The following is a 19192-nucleotide window of genomic DNA, read 5'->3' as shown; positions in this document are numbered from 1 at the left end:
CATGTATACATATGTAACAAACCTGCACGTTATGCACATGTACCCTAGAACTCAAAGTATAATAATTAAAAAAAAAAAAAAAAAAAAAAAAGAAAAACAGTGCCAGTCTTGGTTCATGCTTGGCTGCCAGACTTTATTGTCATTCACTTCTAATCCTCACTTCAAATCAAATTTCCCCTTTCTTGGCTCACACTTTGTGAAATAAAATTTTATTTAAAATTAAAGATAATTATCTAAAGGGTTTTGTCATTAATCAACAATACGACGACAGGTCTATCGATATATTTAGATTAAAGTTTCCATCTACAGATATTAGATGCTTTTGTTCATCTGGAGAGATCCAATTTTACCCCCTTATGTTTATAGGATTAGATGGGTGGGATTTTGATGGGGGTACAAGGTAGTGATTTTGTAGTTTCCAACATTTAGGGAAAAGTAAATGGTTGATGGCCCATATAATATTCTCTCTTTATCTAAAGACTTTCTCTGCCCTCAGCGGGCTATCTCTGTAGGTTCCAAAAAGTGATTTTTGAACCTCAGACCTGCACCTGGCTTGTGGGATAGAGGCATTTTGTCTTGTTAATAGGTCTTGTGGTGGTGAATAATTAGATTGAAAGATTAGTCATAGTGCTTTAAATCTGAATAATATAATTTCATGTTGGGATTGGTGCTAAAAGTAAAGATGGTAGTTCTGCACTCATAAATCACATCTTATAAATGACAGAACACTTTACAACATATACTATTGCTCCACCATGTCTTCAATAACTCTGTTTAGTAGATTCTTTATATATAAAAGAAATCGAGAAATTTTATTTTGGGTGGGAGCTGAAGTTGGTTGTTTAGTAGTAGTAGTAGTTTGAGTAGTGACTGAAATAGTGGTTTGGTGTGTGGGTGCAGCTGGAGTTTCAGAAGTGTCAGGTGCAAGAGTAGCTGGGGAAGAATTAGGTGTGGTGATTGGGGCACCTGTGGTCTCCAGTGGAGCTGAGGAAGGTGGTGGAGCTGGTGTAGTTGCAGAAGGTGTGGGTAGGGCAGCTGTGGTCTTTGGTAGAGCTGAGGAAGGTGGTGGAGCTGGTGTAGTTGCAGAAGGTGTGGTGATTGGGGCAGCTGTGGTCTCCAGTGGAGCTGAGGAAGGTGGTAGAACTGCTGTAGTTGCAGGAGGTGTGGTTAGGGCAGCTGTGGTCTCCAGTGGAGCTGAGGAAGGTGGTAGAACTGCTGTAGTTGCAGAAGGTGTGGGTGGGGGAGTTGTGGTCTCCAGTGGAGCTGAGGAAGGTGGTGGAGCTGCTGTAGTTGCAGAAGGTGTGGGTGGGGCAGCTGTGGTCTCCGGTGGAGCTGAGGAAGGTGGTAGAACTGCTGTAGTTGCAGAAGGTGTGGGTAGGACAGCTGTGGTCTCCAGTGGAGCTGAGGAAGGTGGTAGAAGTGCTGTAGTTGCAGAAGGTGTGGGTAGGGGAGCTGTGGTCTCCGGTGGAGCTGAGGAAGGTGGTAGAACTGCTGTAGTTGCAGAAGGTGTGGGTGGGGGAGTTGTGGTCTCCAGTGGAGCTGAGGAAGGTGGTAGAACTGCTGTAGTTGCAGAAGGTGTGGGTGGGGGAGTTGTGGTTTCCAGTGGAGCTGAGGAAGGTGGTAGAAGTGCTGTAGTTGCAGAAGGTGTGGGTGGGGGAGCTGTGGTGTCTTGTGGAGCTGGGGAATTCGGTGATGTTAATGTAGCTACAGAAGAGCCTGTGTTAACATTTTCTCTTGAAGATGTGGTGGTGGCTTTCTGAGGAAGAGAAGTCACATTTGGAAGGGTAGTAATTTTGGTGGAAGCAGATGGGGAAGTCACAGATGGAATTTGGGTTGTAGTCACTAAGGTAGGGTTGACCACACTGCTAGTATCTGGATGTTTAGATGGCTGGGGAGGATTTGGGAATTTGTGGGGGTTATGAACTGAAGGTGGAGGCCTAGGCCTACAGCGTTTGTATGGACATTTATGGGGCTTTATAATGAATGGCTTCTGGTGAGTTGGTAGTCCAGGATGATGTGGTAATTCAAAGTGAGGTTTGGGTAAATGGTGATGATGCCTTCTGTGACGTAGTTCGTGAGCCCTTTCTCGACCTTCACTGAACTGCAGAAAAGAAAGAAAATGTAAGAAATGAAAAAAGTATCCATTTATTTATCAATCAGGTGATCACTGCTGACCATGAGATGAGCAGTATTTGTGGAGTGCTGGGATTAGAAACCAGAGTACATTATTGAGTCAAGTGATTATCTTCCTAATTTCACCTGATTTTCACTAAGTTTCAAGAAAGAATTGCTGCTATTTTTGTCAAATGTCTACTCTCTAGATAGCTGGGATGAATATATTCCTGTGGGCTCTAGCCTGAATGCTTAGCTGGATATGAACTTTTGTGCTTCCATTTTCTCTCTTCTTCCTCTGGTGGAAAATGATCAAGTTACTGCCTGAGGTCCCAGCACAAAGGCTTCCTGCTTACTCAGCATGTTCACAAAACTTTAGTCAAAGACATTCAACTGAGATCCAAGAGCCCTTTCTGGATTACACCCCTTATATCTACCATCATCAAAACACGAAACAGTCAAACAACAACAAAGCCCCAACAAACAAAATATCCCACCCCAGCTTCATGTTCTCCATATTTCAGGAAACAGTTTTTAGCCTTTATAAATTGGAGAAACAACTTTGGTCATTACCTTTTAACTTCATTGTTTAAAAAATTAGAATTATAGAATTCATGATTCAGGGGGTTCATGAATCATCTGATTTTTAGAGAAAATTTGCATGTTTATGCATTTTGTCTGGATACAGCACCAATGATTTTCATGATTTCTGAAAGGTGTTTACGTCTGAAAAGAACACTGATCTAGTCCAGCTGTACATCTGATACTTGATCTTTTATCAATACACCTGCTGAAAGGCTTTCCAGTCTATGCATCTAACCTTTTCTGATTAAGAACTCACTACAGTAATTCCTAAGGCAACCTGATAGAGAGTTCTTGATACTGAATGTAGGTTTGTTTTCTGGGATTTTTATTGTTAACTGAGTAGAATTTTCTTCATGAAGATTTCCATTCTTTGGTCCTAATTTTATGTTTTGGCAGGTTTACCGAAAATCCAGGAGTCCTTCAAAATTTGGAAAATAACTTCTGTGCCATGTAGGTCATCATTTTGCAAGATGAATATCTTTATTTCCTTTAGGCGTTGCTGACATTATTTGAGTTAGAGTACCATCACTGTTTCAGTTTATTATCTGTAAACATACTTCATGCCTTTTATATCCCTCTTCCCTGTATTCAATCTCATACTACATTTTTTAGTGATCGGTTATATTAAATTGGAGAAAAGAAATACTAATAGGGTAAATGAGACCATCCCAAACCAGGATAGGTTATATTTTCTTCCTAATGATTTTCACAGAAGCCCTTTTTAGATCACCAAATGGGTACATCATTCCAGTCCCAAGTTATAAAGCTTTCTTTGGACACAAAGTTTAGTGCAGATGATGTGATAACCTCTGAGAGACTAGCCGAGTTGTGTAAGATAAGATAACTTCCTCAGACTAATATATCCAGCCTCAAAAGTAGCTTCTAGGTATTCGGTTTTCAGAGATGAATGAAACAGGGACCCTTGTGACCTCGTGAGGCTCATGTGATTAAGGGAAGGAACCACATAACTATTTCAAAGCAAAGAGGTCATAGAATTAGACTTTGGATCTGGAATTTAATCTAAATCATTTCATAAATGAATAAACTGAGATCCAGGCATATTAAGTAACTTGCCCAAAGTCACTTGGTTATTCAATGGCAGATACAGGACAGATTCAAACCTCCACTGCTGGTCTGTTGCAGTGTGTTTCAAACATGTTCCTCTAAGATCTGGACATTCTCCGCAACATCCATCGATACAAGAAAGGATTATTTGTTTAGAAAATTAAATTATCCAGGAAATTTTAATTCATAACTGGGAACAGCCATTAGTTAACATAATGGCTTCTGATACTCATAACTTTGATATTTTTCCATAGGTCTCTCTTAAAAGGGCATAGGTTTCAGAATCGGTAACACCGACTCCAGGAATCTCTGAGGAGATCCTTTCCATTACAGGGGTACTTGTTTTCTCATATAAAATAAACAGGTCATGTTGTTCAAACAGATCTTTCCCTGGAGATTGAATATGCAATCCACATAATTAGGGACCTGCTCTGATTGAAGCAGGATTGAGGGCCTCACATTCCATGATCTCAGTCTTTCCCTTTCCAGATGGTCTCTGAGGATGTTGCAAAGAATGTCCAGATCTTATAGGAACATGTAAGAAACACGCTGCAACAGACCAGCAGTGGAGGTTTGGCTGTGTCCTGTGTCTGCCACTGAATAGCTGAGTGACTTTGGGCAAGTCACTTAATGTGCTTATTCATTTATAAAATGATTTGGATTAAATTAACTTCCAGATCCAAAGTCTAATTCTATTTGCTTTGAAATAGTTATATGGTTCATTCCCTTAATCACCTGAGCCTCACGAAGGCCCCTCTTTCATTCACCTCTGTAAGTCCAGTACCTAAAACTATGCCTGGCCTATGGCAGGTACTCATTAGCTATTAATTGAATGAGTAAATGCATAAAAATGAAAACAATAGCTAATTTCTTATTGAATAAAATACTAACATTTAAAAGTGTTTATTCATATGTAAAATAGTTTCAGCTATTTTACTTTAGGTGACCAAAATAGTACCTACCACATTTTTACGTGAAGGCAAATTAATTAAAATCCTATTAATTTTAACATTAGCATGGCCTGGAACATGTATCAAATGACCAGTTTGTTTGATTTACTTAATATGTTGATTAGTTATTATGATTGGCAATTACAGGGGGTTATAACAGAACTTGTCAACTAGAGTTGGATTTAGAGAAGTCTGAGAGAGGAAGGAAATGTATGCCTCTAAAGTTTTGAGTTTAGATGATTGAAGTATGGAGGTCCTTAAAATAAATATAGATATGCCAGGGAGAGTGTATTAAAGATAGCAACCCTGCCTGCCTGTTCACATTCACTATTTATTTTTATTAAAAATGTCTTTATATAACACTTACTTTATGTTAGGCCCTATTCTGAGTGGTTTACAAATACAAATTTATTTAATTTCTTAGCAATATTATAAGGTGGGTATGGTTATTATCTTCATTATATGGAAGGGAAAACTGAGTCTTAGACTAAGTAACTTTTAGGAGACTTTCTCTATTTGCAAACTGCACTTTTGAGAAGAGGGAGAAGACATGAGGAACAAGGAGAGAGTAGGCTGGAATCAAGGGAAGGAGAAGGAGAGACACATGACACTTGGAGAAAAAAAACAGGGTGTGAAAAAGACTCTTAAAATAACTAGAGGAATGCCAAATTCTCTGAGGAAGGAAGAGGAGGAGAAAATTAGAAAGGAAGAGAACTAGAAGAGAGCAAGGTCAAGATTAGATTTTAAATTTTTTTATTTTGAGATGGATTCTCGCTCTGTCATCCAGTTGGAGTGCAGTGGTATGATATCAGCTCACTACAACCTCAGTCTCCTGCGTTCAAGGGATTCTCCTGCCTCAGCCTCCCTAGAAGTTGTAATTACAGGTGTGCGCTCCACGCCTGGCTAATTTTTGTATTTTTAGTAGAGATGGGGGTTTCACCAGGTTGGGCCAAGTCTCGAACTCCTGACCTCAGGTGATCTTCCCGCCTCGGCCTCCAAAAGTGCTGGGATTACAGGTGTGAGCCACAGCACCCAGCCCAAGATTACATTTAATTGAAATTAGAAAGCACATTACATTTCTTCATTTGCTACCAGCTTATTTTTATGACCATTTGAAAATCTGTGATCCTTTTTTAAAGAGAATGAAAGCATTATATTAAATAATGCTATAGTTAACAGAGCTCTTCATCTGACTCCAGAATACATCCCTTCAAATCTTCCTTTGGGATATCTGGAAGAGAGAAACCAGACTATCCACTCCCTGAAATCACTCCACAAAAGCAGGTTGTTGCTAGAGCTCCAGGGCTGACCTTTTCTGGCTGTAGGTTGATGCTACTCTCTGGTACATTCCTGTATTTTCTTTTCTTTTTATTCTTTTTGAAACGGAATCTCACTCTGTCACCCAGGCTGAAGTGCGGTGGCACCATCTTGGCTCACAGAAACCTCCCCCTCCCAAGTTCAAGTGATTCTCCTGTCTCAGCCTCCCGAGTAGCTGGGATTACAGGTGTGTGCCACCACGCCCAGCTAATTTTTGTAGTTTTAGTAGAGACGAGGTTTCACCATGTTGGCCAGGCTGGTCTTGAACTCCTGACCTCACATTCCTGTATTTTCTAAGGATCAGGTCAAGGTATTTCTGTGCTACCTTCTCATATTCAAGTTCTTTGGAAACTGTTTCTCTCACCAGACACTTTTTTGAGATTTGGGCAGTTTGAAGAGTTTTCTTTATTCTAAGCACTTGGAAGAAAGGATTCTTTAGGTGTCTGGATTTGTGGGAGTTATGATGAAAGGCCACCTCAAAAGAACAACCCAGATTCATCATTTCACAATAACATAATTATTTATGTTGAATGGAAAGTTATTTCTTTCAATATAGAGTTGTTGGTAGCCAGGGATTCCTTATTAAAATTTTACTTATTAAAAAGTTAATATTACCGTGCATATTCAGAATTTAAAGCCTTATCAACTAGTATGTAAATTGAGATGACAATAATCTTGTTATAATTTTTACATCTACACTATATTTTATAATTTATAAGTTCTCATTTACCCTTCAGCAGCCCTGTGAAGCATATAGGGTTATTTTATACATAGGGAAATTGGGGTCCTATAAATAGATTCTAAATTGCTCAAGATTCATCTGGATGGTAAACATCAGAGATGAGTTTAAGCCACATCTTCTGAGCCCAACTTAAGCACTCTTCTACAGTCACACAAATCAGCATTAGGGTCTAGGGAAAAAGCCTGATTGTTTTCTGAGGGATTTTATATGGTAAGTGAGAAATATGAGAATATCCAAGAGTAAGTTCCATCCACTTCATCAGTTCTTCTGCCCTCTCTCTCTACTCTACTGGCATAATATTCTGAGGCTATCCATCCTCATCCAATAAAAGTACATTCTACTTCTTGATTCTTATTTGAAATTTTGTCAAAATAAAATTGAATAAATACAGGTACATATAATTAGAGAAAAATATGGTTATTATTACAGCATATATCACCTAGTAATCACATTATATCATTATTAATTTTAATCTTCCTTTGCCAGTACAACCTAAATTTCTTAAAGATAGAAGGTCCACTTTGTAATCTTCTCTTGGTTTTGGAAGCCATCCTTTCCTGTCCCCTCTTGTGGGTCCTCCGTTTTCTTTATCCATATCCAAACTACCTACATTTTCTCCCTAGGTGATCTTGTAAGGTCTCATGGCTTCAAGTATGTTTTAAATATAGACTTTACCCCTAGATTTCTTAACTCCAGACAACATATATCCACTATTTTCTTGATATCTTGATGTAGAAGTCTAATAGCCATTTCAAATGGAACATGCCCCAAACTCAAATATTTTTGTCCATTTCTTTCCTTCTTTTTTTTTCTTTTGAGACAGAGTCTTGCTGTGTCACCCAGGTTGGAGTGCAGTGGTGCAATCTCGGCTCACTGCAAACTCCACCTCCCAGGTTCGAGCAATTCTCCTGCCTCAGCCTCCCAAGTAGCTGGGATTACAGGTGCCTGCCACCATGCTCAGCTAATTTTTGTATTTTTAATAGAGACAGGGTTTTGCCATGTTGGCCAGGGTGGTCTTGAACTCCTGACCTCAGGTGATCCACCTGCCTTGGCCTCCCAAAGTGCTGGGAATACAGGCGTGAGCCACCGCACCTGACCTGTTCATTTCTTTCTTTTACCCCATACACAATCCAGTAGAAGGTATAGTAGACTCAATCACTAAAATATATCCTAAACCCACTCTCATCTTTTAATTGCCGACATTTAGTGCAAGTCACCATCATCTTTTATCTGGACCACTGCCATAGCTTCCTGACTAGTCTCCTTATCTCAGTTTTTATTACCTACTACCTGTCTTCTCCTGAGAATCCTGTCATGTAACTCCCCTGGGAGTGCTTTGATCATGCTGAGACTTCCTGACAGATTCGAATCCATATTCCACACCAAGACCTAAAGGCCTTACAAATATGGGTTTTAATCTCTGTCAGTTCTCATCACACTCACTATAAAGTTTGTGCTTTGTAAATATTGGATAAATGACGCAAATTATTTCCTTATGCTCTGTCTACCTACCTACCTACCTACCTACCTACCTACCTACCTACCTACCTGCCTACCTACCTACCTATCTAGTCTATCTATCTATCTATCTATCTAGTCTATCTACCTATCTGTATATATTTTTAAGACAGGGTCTCATTTTGTCGCCCAGGCTGTGACATAGTGGTGTGATTACGGCTTGCTGCAACCTTGACCTCCCAGGCTTAAGATCCCACCTCAGCCTCCAAGTAGCTGGGATTACAAGTACGCACCACCACACCTGGCTAATTAATTTTTTTTTTTTGTTAGTGTGGAAACACTGTCTCATTATGTTACTCAGGCTAGTCTTCTGAGCTCATGTGATCTTCCCTCCTAGGCTTCCCATAGTGCTGAGATTAGTGTGAGCCACTGCACCGCCCAAGTATCCATATTTATATGTTTCCCAGAAATAAAAGATGTCAAGCTTCTTGGAAATAGGGATTGCCTATTATGCTTTAAAAGTCTCAGGTAGGTACACTAAATGTTTGTTATTGATAGTTAAGGAAAAAACTTATTTGGGTGAATACTTACTGAGAAGCAAGCACTCAGTGCACAGATGCACACAAACAGCGGCAGAGTTTTCATTCTTTCTGATGTCTCCTGGGAAAAGCAGAAACGTGGCTTACTATTAGTTATGATATTATGGGAGAGGAATGCATTTTGGTAAATGACTTATTTTTATTGGAAAGCACAGGCTAAAAGAGACCAGTGGTTTCTGAAAATTATGTATACATTTTCATTTCATAGGGGTGATGCAAAATTACTTCAGGCCTAAAATACATTCTTTTAGAGAGGAAGCAATGGAGGAGACTCAAGAATTATTCTAACTAGTTTGCAACATGAGCATTTTCTATTGATATTAAAGATTGGCTAGGAAAGGCAGGATCTTAGGAAGTTTAGCAATAAGAGAAGGAAATAATTTTATTCCTATTTCTTTTCTAATTCAAGAAGCTTCCCTCTCTGGGGAACCATCATATAAATGACCTGATACTGCACAGTTTTATAAAGATTCCTGATGTTAGAATGAAGATGCTCTTTGTCTCCGTGCTATGAGGCTGTCACTTGGAACAAAGAACCAGGTCAAATGGCCTCTTCCTCCAATTTCATTCTACTGAAGATTTTGCCATTTGATAATCCTTTTTCTTGTACCTTTCTTGTTTTTTTGAGACAGGGTCTCACTCTGTTGTCCAGGCTGGAGTGAAGTGGTATGCTCATGGCTCACTGCAGCCTGCACCCCCCAGGCTCAAGTGATCCTCTCACTTTGGCCACCCTAGTAGCTGGAACTACAGTCATGCACCACCACTCCTGGCTATTGTCATTATTATTATTTTTATTTTTCATAGAAACAGGGTTTCACTGTGTTGCCCAGGCTGGTCTTGAACTCCTGGGCTCAAGCAATCCATCCTCATTGGCCTCCCAAAATTCTGCGATTGCAGGTGTGAGCCACCGTGTCTGGCCGATACCCTTTTTCTAAGTCCCGAAATGACAGGAATTATGCTTTATTCATTCATGTACATCATGCCTAATACATCGTGCAGACTTAATGCATATTTTTTTTTGAATAACTACTTGCAAAAGAGAATTGTATTTTGGCTATAGGTTGTAGAAGGGAAGAATGAGAGAAGAGAAGAATGAGAGAGGAGAAGAATGTGGTCTTTTATTTTTCTCATTTTGGTTATATATGTAATGTGTACATGTCAGTTTATCAGCTTTAGAAAACAAATAAAGGTTAAATCATAAAGACAGATTACATATTAGGGCAGGTAATTAGTGTGCCTGTCAATGTGGCAGGCTGCGAGATTAGACACCTTTACAATACAATCCTGTGGTTTATAAAATGGGTGTTAGAGTCAGTCAGAGACTTGATTTAGGCTCTGCCCACTTATTGTGTAACTCTGCCACTCACCGCATGACTTTGAGTGAGTTTCAATCTTACATCATAAGAATTTCCTGAGGATTGACTGGAATTTTATATATATATACACATATATATACACACACATATATGTATACATATATATACACACACACACATATATATATAGACACACACACACACACAAAAAACAAATTGTACTAAGAATAATGTCTTATCCTTAATAAAGTCTCAGCGGCATTATTATAGTACTAGCATAGTAAGAAGAAAACAATCTGACCCAGTTGAAAAAAGAAATGGTTACTTATTATTCTTCAGGTTCCTAATATATTGTCCGATTTTTTTTTAAATTTTCAAGACCAAAAAACATTCCTACCAGTCATTTTGTGTTCTAATAACATATGAATTGAGTGTTATCACGTAGTTTAACAGTTCACGAGAGGAGAATAACTGTATTAGAACAACTATTGCTATTACTTACTATATGTATATTACTCGAAAACTGTTTAGTTTATATTATAATCTATCTAAAGTATCCACATACCTGGTGCAGTGTGAATATTTCTTCTTAGGATGTTCAATTCAGTTGCTTGCTTTTAGCCAATCCTTTGAGGATGGTAACTAGAAGCAAAAGAAGAGAAAGCACAAGAGAATTTTCAGGTTTTATAACTCTCCAGTTGAGCTTTTTGGAAATAGGAAATCTATTAGATTTAAGATAAGGTCACTTGTGTCAAGGAATTTGCTTTTAAAGAAAAGAATAGTTGTGGTTTGCTGAGGTTGACAGTAGTTCTTTGTGCATCAATTTCTTCCTGATGAGCACAGTGACGATCAGAGGTTCTCAATGAGTAACTTACGTGCTTGATGAGTAGTGGAACAATGATTGATGGCACTTATGGAGAAACGAACAACCATGGCCCGGGTCCTCCCAACAGGAACAGATCATCTACTCTTTCCTGTTGGGCTCTCAAAGTAAGCAGAGTAATTGCCTTCTGACAGTTAATGTGATGGGACACCATATTTCCTTGTCAATAAGACAAGTTAATAAAGGACAGAGGATTTAAAAAAAAATAATGTGGTGCCAAGTACTGGTGCAAGACAGTATTTAAAGCCAAAAAAAAAAAAAAAAAAAAAACACTGAATTTTTTAATACAAGCAATTAAAAACATTTTTTGACATTTTGCCTTGAAAAATATTCAAACATGTAGAAAAGTGAGGAAGGTAGTACAACTATATACTCGTTCCCTGGTTTTCATAATTCTTAACATTTTGCTATATATCTTAGTTGTTTTGCTGAAGTATTTTAAGGTAAACTACAGAAACTGTAACAGCTACTCTCTATTTCAGCATTTCTCTCTAAAAAGCCTTTCTTTTATAACACAACACCATCAACCTATAACAATATTAATAATTCAAACACATAATCTAAAATTGAATTTATACTCAAATGTTCCCAGTTTTGGCAAAAATATTTTTAGTCATTTTGTTCCTACCAGGACTCAACTAAGGGCCATGTGTTGCAGTCACTTCTTATGTCTCTAGTTTCTTTTATCCCAGAAAATGTTCTCCCTTTTCCCCCATGGTAGTGATATTTTGATATCCATACTAGTCATTTTATAAATATTTGTTTTTAAAAAGAAACTTAAGAATTTAAGAAGGAACTTAAGAATCATTTTAATAGAGATTTTCAAAATTAGATATTTCTACTATGTAAAATCATTAATCCGGAATACAGTTTTGAAGGTGTGATTCCTCTTCTAGCTAGTCAGTTTGTTCTTTTGCACATATAGTCTCTGAGGGCTTACATTCTTTGGGTTTGATTCCTTGCTTCTCCACTTAGTATCCATGCAATTTTTGACAAGTTAGCTAACTTCTTTGAGTCTCAGTTTTTCTATCTGCTAATTAGGTGTGACATCTACCTTACAAAGTTGTCAGATTGAAATTAGATAAGTTAAAGATTCTGACATGGAACTTTTGAATGGAAAGCCCTCAGCTATTATACTGCCATTACTGGAAAGTTAGGGACAGTTTTTGAGATAGCAATGAGTTAGTAAATATGGGCTATAATATTAATTTCTTTTCGTCTTTCTTTGCTAGCAACTGGTGATATGCATTTACAATATACTTGTTACAGTTAAAATTGACTGTAGAGTAGAATTTTTATTGATCTGAAACAAGATTTTCTGAGTATATGGCTTCAGTAGAAAAATTTTCATATCACCTTGTTATTGCCCAATTTGTGGTAAGTTGTACTGACCTCAAAAATTGATAGAATTTCAAAAAATGAATTTAATTTCTTTAAATATTGGAAAAATATAAGAATATCTGGACATATTATGACTGAATTCGGTGCACTTCTGGTTTTATTTTTCAATAGATGAGTAACATTTACGCATTTATTATTTTAATTTTTTAAAAAATTATACTATAAGTTCTGGGATACCTGTGCAGAATGTGCAGGTTTGTTACATAGGTATACATGTGCCATGGTGGTTTGCTGCACCCGTCAACCTGTCACCTACATTAGGTATTTCTCCTAATGCTATCCCTCTCCTAGCCCCTCACCCCCCAACAGGCTCGTGTGTCATGTTTCCCTCCCTGTCTCCATGTGTTCTCAGTGTTTAACTCCCACTTGTGAGTGACAACATGCAGTGTTTGGTTTTCCATTCCTGTGTTAGTTTGCTGAGAATGATGGTTTCCACCTTCATCCATGACCTTGCAAAGGACATGAACTCATCCTTTTTTTATGGCTCCATAGTATTCCATGGTGTATATGTGCCACATTTTCTTTATCCGGTCTATCATTGATAGGGATTGGGTTGGTTCCAAGTCTTTGCTATTGTGAATAGTACTGCAAGAAATATACATGGGCATTTTTCTTTATAGTAGAATGATTTATAATCCTTTGTGTATATACCAAGTAATGGGATTGCTGGGTCATATGATATTTCTGGTTCTAGATCCTTGAGGAATCGCTTCACTGTCTTCTACAATGGTTGAATGAATTTACACTCTCAGCAACAGTGTAAAAGTGTTTATATTTCTCCACATCCTCTCCAGCATCTGTTGTTTCCTGACTTTTTAATGATTGCCATTCTAACTGGTGTGAGATGGTATCTCATTGTGGTTTTGATTTCCATTTCTCTAATGACCAATGATGATGAGCTTTTTTTCATATGCTTGTTGGCCTTATGCAAGTCTTCTTTTGAGAAGTGTCTGTTCATATCCGTTGCCCACTTTTTGATGGGGTTGTTTGCTTTTTTCTTGTAAACATGTTTAAGTTCCTTGTAGATTCTGGGTATTAGCCCTTTGTCAGATGGATAGATTGCAAAATTTTCTCCCATTCTGTAGGTTGCCTGTTCACTCGGATGGTAGTTTCTTTTGCTGTGCAGAAACTCTTTAGTTTAATTAGATCCCATTTGTCAATTTTGGCTTTTGTTGCCATTGCCTTTGGTATTTTAGTCATGAAATCTTTGCCCATGCCCATTTCCTGAATGGTGTTGCCTAAGTTTTCTTCTAGGGTTTTTATGGTTTTAGGTTTTACATTTAAGTCTTTAATCCATCTTGAGTTAATTTTTGTATAAGGTATAAGGAAGGGGTCCAGTTTCAGTTTTCTGCATATGGCTAGCCAGTTTTCCCAGGACCATTGATTAAATAGGGAATCCTTTCTCCATTTCTTGTTTTTTCAGGCTTGTCAAAGATCAGATGGTTGTAGATGTGTGGTGTTATTTCTGAGGCCTCTGTTCTGTTCCATTGGTCTAGATATCTGTTTTGGTACCACTACCATGCTGTTTTGGTTACTGTAGCCTTGTAGTATAGTTTGAAGTCAGGTAGCATGATGCTCCCGTTTTGTTCTTTTTGCTTAGGATTTTCTTGGCTATGCAGGCTTTTTTTTTGGCTCCATATGACATGTGAGTAGTTTTTTCTAATTCTGTGAAGAAAGTCATTGGTAGCTTGGTGGGGATAGCATTGAATCTATCAATTACTTTTGGCAGTATGGCCATTTTCATGATATTGATTCTTCCTATCCATTAGTATGGAGTGTTTTTCCATTTGTTTGTGTCCTCTCTTATTTCCTTGAGTAGTGGTTTGTAGTTCTCCTTGAAGAGGTCCTTCACATCCCTTTTACGTTGTATTCTTAGGTATTTTATTCTCTTTGTAGCTATTGTGAATGGGAGTTCACTCATGATTTGTCTATTATTAGTGGATAGGAATGCTTGTGATTTTTGCACATTGATTTTGTATCCTGAGAATTTGCTGAAGTTGCTTATCAGCTTAAGGAGTTTTCAGGTTGAGATGATGGGGCTTTCTAAATATACAGTCATGTCATCTGCAAACAGAGACAGTTTGACTTCCTCTCTTCCTGTTTGAATACCCTTTATTTCTTTCTCTTTCCTGATTGCCCTGGCCAGATCTTCCAATACTCTGTTGAATAGGAGTGGTGAGAGAGGGCATCCTTGTCTTGTGCCGGTTTTCACAGAGAATGCTTCCAGCTTTTGCCCATTCCATATAATATTGGCCGTGGGTTTGTCATTAGTAGCTCTTATTATTTGGAGATACATTCCATCAATACCTAGTTTATTGAGAGTTTTTAGCATGAAGCAGTGTTGAATTTTATGGAAGGCCTTTTCTGCATCTATCGAGATAATCATGTGGTTTTTGTCATTGGTTCTGTTTATGTGATGGATTACGTTATTAATTTGTGCATGTTGAACCAACCTTGCATCCCAGGGGTGAAGCTGGCTTGATCTTGATGGATAAGCTTTTTGATGTGCTGTTGGATTCAGTTTGCCAGTATTTTATTGAGGATTTTTGCATCAATGTTCATCAGGGATATTGGCCTGAAATGTTCTTTTCTTGTTATGTCTCTACCAGGTTTTGGTAACAGGATGATGCTGGCCTCATAAAATGAGTTAGGGAGGATTCCCTCTTTTTCTATTGTTTGGAATAGTTTCAGAAGGAATGGTACCAGCTCCTCTTTGTACCTCTGGTAGAATTCAGCTGTGAATCTGTCTGGTCCTGGCCTTTTTTTTGGTTGGTAGGCTATTAATTACTGCCTCAATTTCAGAACTTGTATTGGTATATTCAGGGATTCTATTTCTTTCTGGGTTAGTCTTGGGAGGGTGTATCTGTCTAATAATTTATTAATTTCTTCTAGATTTTCTAGTTTATTTGTGTAGAGGTGTTTATAGTATTCTCTGATGGTAGTTTGTATTTCTGTGGCATCAGTGGTGATATCCACTTTACCATTTTTTATTGTGTCTATTTGATTCTTCTCTCTTTTCTTCATTATTAGTCTGGCTAGTGGTCTATCTATTTTGTTAATCTTTTCACAAAACTGGCTCCTGGATTCATTGATTTTTTGAAGGGTTTTTCATGTCTCTATCTCCTTCAGTTCTGCTCTGATCTTAGTTATTTCTTGTCTTCTGCTAGCTTTTGAATTTGTTTGCTCTTGTTTCTCTAGTTCTTTTAACTGTGATGTTAGAGTGTCGAGTTTAGATCTTTCCTGCTTTCTCTTGTGGGCATTTAGTGCTATAAATTTTCCTTTACACACTGCTTTAGCTGTGTCCCAGGGATTCTGGTACATTGTGTCTTTGTTCTTACTGGTTTCAAAGACCATCTTTATTTTTGCCTTAATTTCATCATTTACCCAGTAGTCATTCAGGAGCAGGTTGTTCAGTTTCCATATAGTTGTGCAGTTTTGAGTGAGTTTCTTAATTCTTAGTTGTAATTTGATTGCATTGTGGTCTGAGAGACTGTTTGTTATGATTTCTGTTCTTTTGCATTTGCTGTGGAGTGTTTTACTTCCAATTATGTGGTCAGTTTTAGAATAAGTGTGATATGGTGCTGAGAAGAATGTAAATTCTGTTTATTTGTGGTGGAGAGTTCTATAGATGTCTATTAGGTCCAGTTGGTCTAGAGCTTAATTCAAGACCAGGATATCTTTGTTAATTTTGTGTGTTGTTGATCTAATATTGACAGTGTGGTGTTAAAGTCTTCCACTATTATTGTGTGGGAGTCTAAGTCTCTTTTTGGGTCTCTAAGAACTTGCTTTATGAATCTGGGTGCTCCTGTATTGGGTGCATATATATTTAGGATAGTTAACTCATCTTGTTGTGTTGGTCCCCTTACCATTACGCAATGCCTTTCTTTGTCTTTTTTGATGTTTGTTCACTTAAAGACTGTTTTATCAGAGACTAGGATTGCAACCCCTGTTTTTTTTTTTGTTTGTGTTTTTTTTTGTTTTTGTTTTCCTCTCTCCATTTGCTTGGTAAATATTCCTCCATCTCTTTATTTTGAGCCTATGTGTATCTTTGCACGTGACATGGGTCTCCTGAATACAGCACACTGATGGGTCTTGACTCTTTATCCAGTTTGCCAGTCTGTGTCTTTTAATTGCGGTGTTTAGCCCATTTACATTTAAGGTTAATATTGTTATGTGTGAATTTGATCTTGTCATTATGATGCTAGCTGGTTATTTTGCCCATTAGTTGATACAGTTTCTTCATAGTGTCGATGGTCTTTACAATTGGGTATGCTTTTGTAGTGGCTGGTACCGATTTTTCCTTTCCATATTTAGTGCTTCCTTCAGGAGCTCTTGTAAGGCAGGCCTGATGGTGACAAAATCTCTCAGCATTTGCTTGTCTGTAAAGAATTTTATTTCTTCTTCACTTATGAAGCTTAGTTTGGCTGGATATGAAATTCTTTTCTTTATGAATGTTGAATATTGACCCCCCACTATCTTCTGGCTTGCAGGGTTTCTGCAGAGAGGTCCTCTGTTAGTCTGATGTTAGTTTAGTAGGCTTCCCTTCGTGGGTAACCTGACCATTCTCTCTGGCAGCCCTTAAAACTTTTTCCTTCACTTCAACCTTAGTGAAGCTGACGATTATTTGTCTTGGGGTTGCTCTTCTCAAGGAGTATCTTTGTGGTGTTTTCTGTGTTTCCTGAATTTGAATGTTGATGTGTCTTGCTAGATTGGGGACGTTCTCCTGGATAATATCTTGCAGAGTCTTTTTCAACTTGGTTCCATTCTCCCCATCACTTTCATGTACACCAGTTAAACATAGGTTTGGTCTTTTCACATAGTCCCATATTTCTTGAAGGCTTTGTTTGTTCCTTTTTATTCTTTTTTCTCTAATCATGTCTTCTTGCTTTATTTCATTGAGTTGATCTTCAATCTCTGATATCCTTTCTTTTGCTTGATCATTTCAGCTGCTGATACCTGTGTATGCTTCACAAAGTTCTTGTGCTGTGTTTTTCAGCTCCATCAGGTCATTTATGGTCTTCTCTAACTGGTTATTCTAGTTAGCAATTCTGCTAACCTTTTTTCGAGGCTCTTAGCTTCCTTGCATTGGGTTAGAACATGCTCCTTTACCTCAGAGTTTATTGCCCACCTTCTGAAGCCTACTTCTGTCAATTTGCCAAACTCATTCTCTGTCCAGTTTTGTTCCATTTCTGGCAAGGAATTGTGATCCTTTGGAGTGGAAGAATTGTTCTGGGTTTTGGAATTTTCAGCCTTTTTTGCATTGGTTTTTCCTCATCTTTGCGGATTTATCTACCTTTAGTCTTTGATGTTGGTGCCCTTCAGATGGGGTTTTTGTGTGAACATCCTTTTTGTTGATGTTGATGCCTTTCCTTTCTGTTTGTTAGTTTTCCTTCTAACAGGTCCCTCTGCTGCAGGTCTGCTGGTGTTGGCTGGAGGTCCACTCCAGACGTTGTTTGCCTCAGTATTATCAGTGGAGGCTACAGAACAGCAAAGATTTCTGCCTGTTGCTTTGTCTGGAAGCTTCGTCCCAGTGGGCCAACTGCCAGATGCCAGCCAGAGCTCTCCTGTATGAGGTGTCTGCTGACTCCTGCTGGAAGCTTTCCCCTAGTCAGGAGGCATGGGGGTCAGGGACCCACTTGAAGAGGCAGTCTGCCCCTTAGCAGAGCTTGAGCACTGTGCTGGGAGATCCATTGCTCTCCTCAGAGCCATCAGACAGGAACGTTTAAGTCGGCTGAAACTGTGCGCACTGCCGCCCCTTTCCCCAAGTGCTTTGTCCCAGGGAGATGGGAGCTAAATCTATAAGCCCCTGATTGGGGCTTCTGCCTTTCTTTCAGAGACGCCATGCCTAGAGGGGAGGAATCTAGAGAGGCAGTCTGGCTACAGTGGCTTTGCTGAACTGTGGTGGGCTCAGTGCAGTTTGAACTTCTCAGCAGCTTTGTTTATACTGTAAAGGAAAAACTACCCACTCAAGCCTCAGTAATGGCATATGCCCCGCCCCGCCCCCCCCCCCCCCCCCCCCCGGTAGCTTGAGAGTACCAGGTTAACTTCAGACTGCTGTGCTGACAGCGAGAATTTCAAGCCAGTGTATCTTAGCTTGCTGGGCTCTGTAGGGGTGGGGTCCACTGAGCTAGACCATTTGGCTCCCTGGCTTCAGCCGCCTTTTCAGGGATGTGAATGGTTTTGTCTCAGTGACTTTCCAGGCACCACTGAGGTATGAAAAGAACTTCTGTAGCTAGCTTGGTGTCTGCCCAAATAGCCTCCAGTTTTGTGCTTGAAACCTGGGCCCCTGGTGGTGTAGGCACTTGAGGGAATCTTCTTCTTTGCAGGTTGTGAAGATGGTGGGTAAATATCTGGGCCAGAATGCACCATTCCTCGTGGCACAGTCCCTCATGGCTTCCCTTGAATAGGTGAGGGAGTTCCTGACCTCTTGCACTTCCTGGTGAGGTGACGCCCCACCCTGCTTCGGCTTGCCCACCATGGTCTGCACCCACTATCTAACCAGTCCCAATGAGATGAGCCAGGTATCTCAGTTGGAAATGCAGAAATCACCCACCTTCTGCATTGATCTCACTGGGAGGTACAGAGTGGAGCTGTTCCTATTTGGCCGTTTTCGGATGACTATCTCATTCCATTATTTTTAACTTTATGAATGTAAAATGCTGCCATTACTTGCATAGAACAGTCATCTCAGTTATTGAGTTTGAGAAGTCCAAGATCAAGATCTGGCCGACTTGGTGTCTGGTGAGGACACAGTCTAATTCACA

At 39.0% G+C, this 19192-nt stretch overlaps 1 protein-coding gene across 1 annotated transcript; it reads right to left on the bottom strand.

Moving 5' to 3' along the window:
* Positions 1-617: 617 nt before the first annotated feature.
* Positions 618-2125, bottom strand: MUC7 (mucin 7, secreted; the record flags this gene model as incomplete). Its single annotated transcript, XM_007998791.3, has 1 exon — positions 618-2125. A coding segment is annotated over one exon (1383 nt), but the record flags the coding sequence as incomplete, so codon positions are not given.
* Positions 2126-19192: the final 17067 nt, after the last annotated feature.

The sequence above is a fragment of the Chlorocebus sabaeus genome, chromosome 7, assembly GCF_047675955.1.
Source record: "Chlorocebus sabaeus isolate Y175 chromosome 7, mChlSab1.0.hap1, whole genome shotgun sequence".
NCBI classification, from domain to species: domain Eukaryota; kingdom Metazoa; phylum Chordata; class Mammalia; order Primates; family Cercopithecidae; genus Chlorocebus; species Chlorocebus sabaeus.
This window is presented reverse-complemented; position numbering and strand designations above follow the sequence as displayed.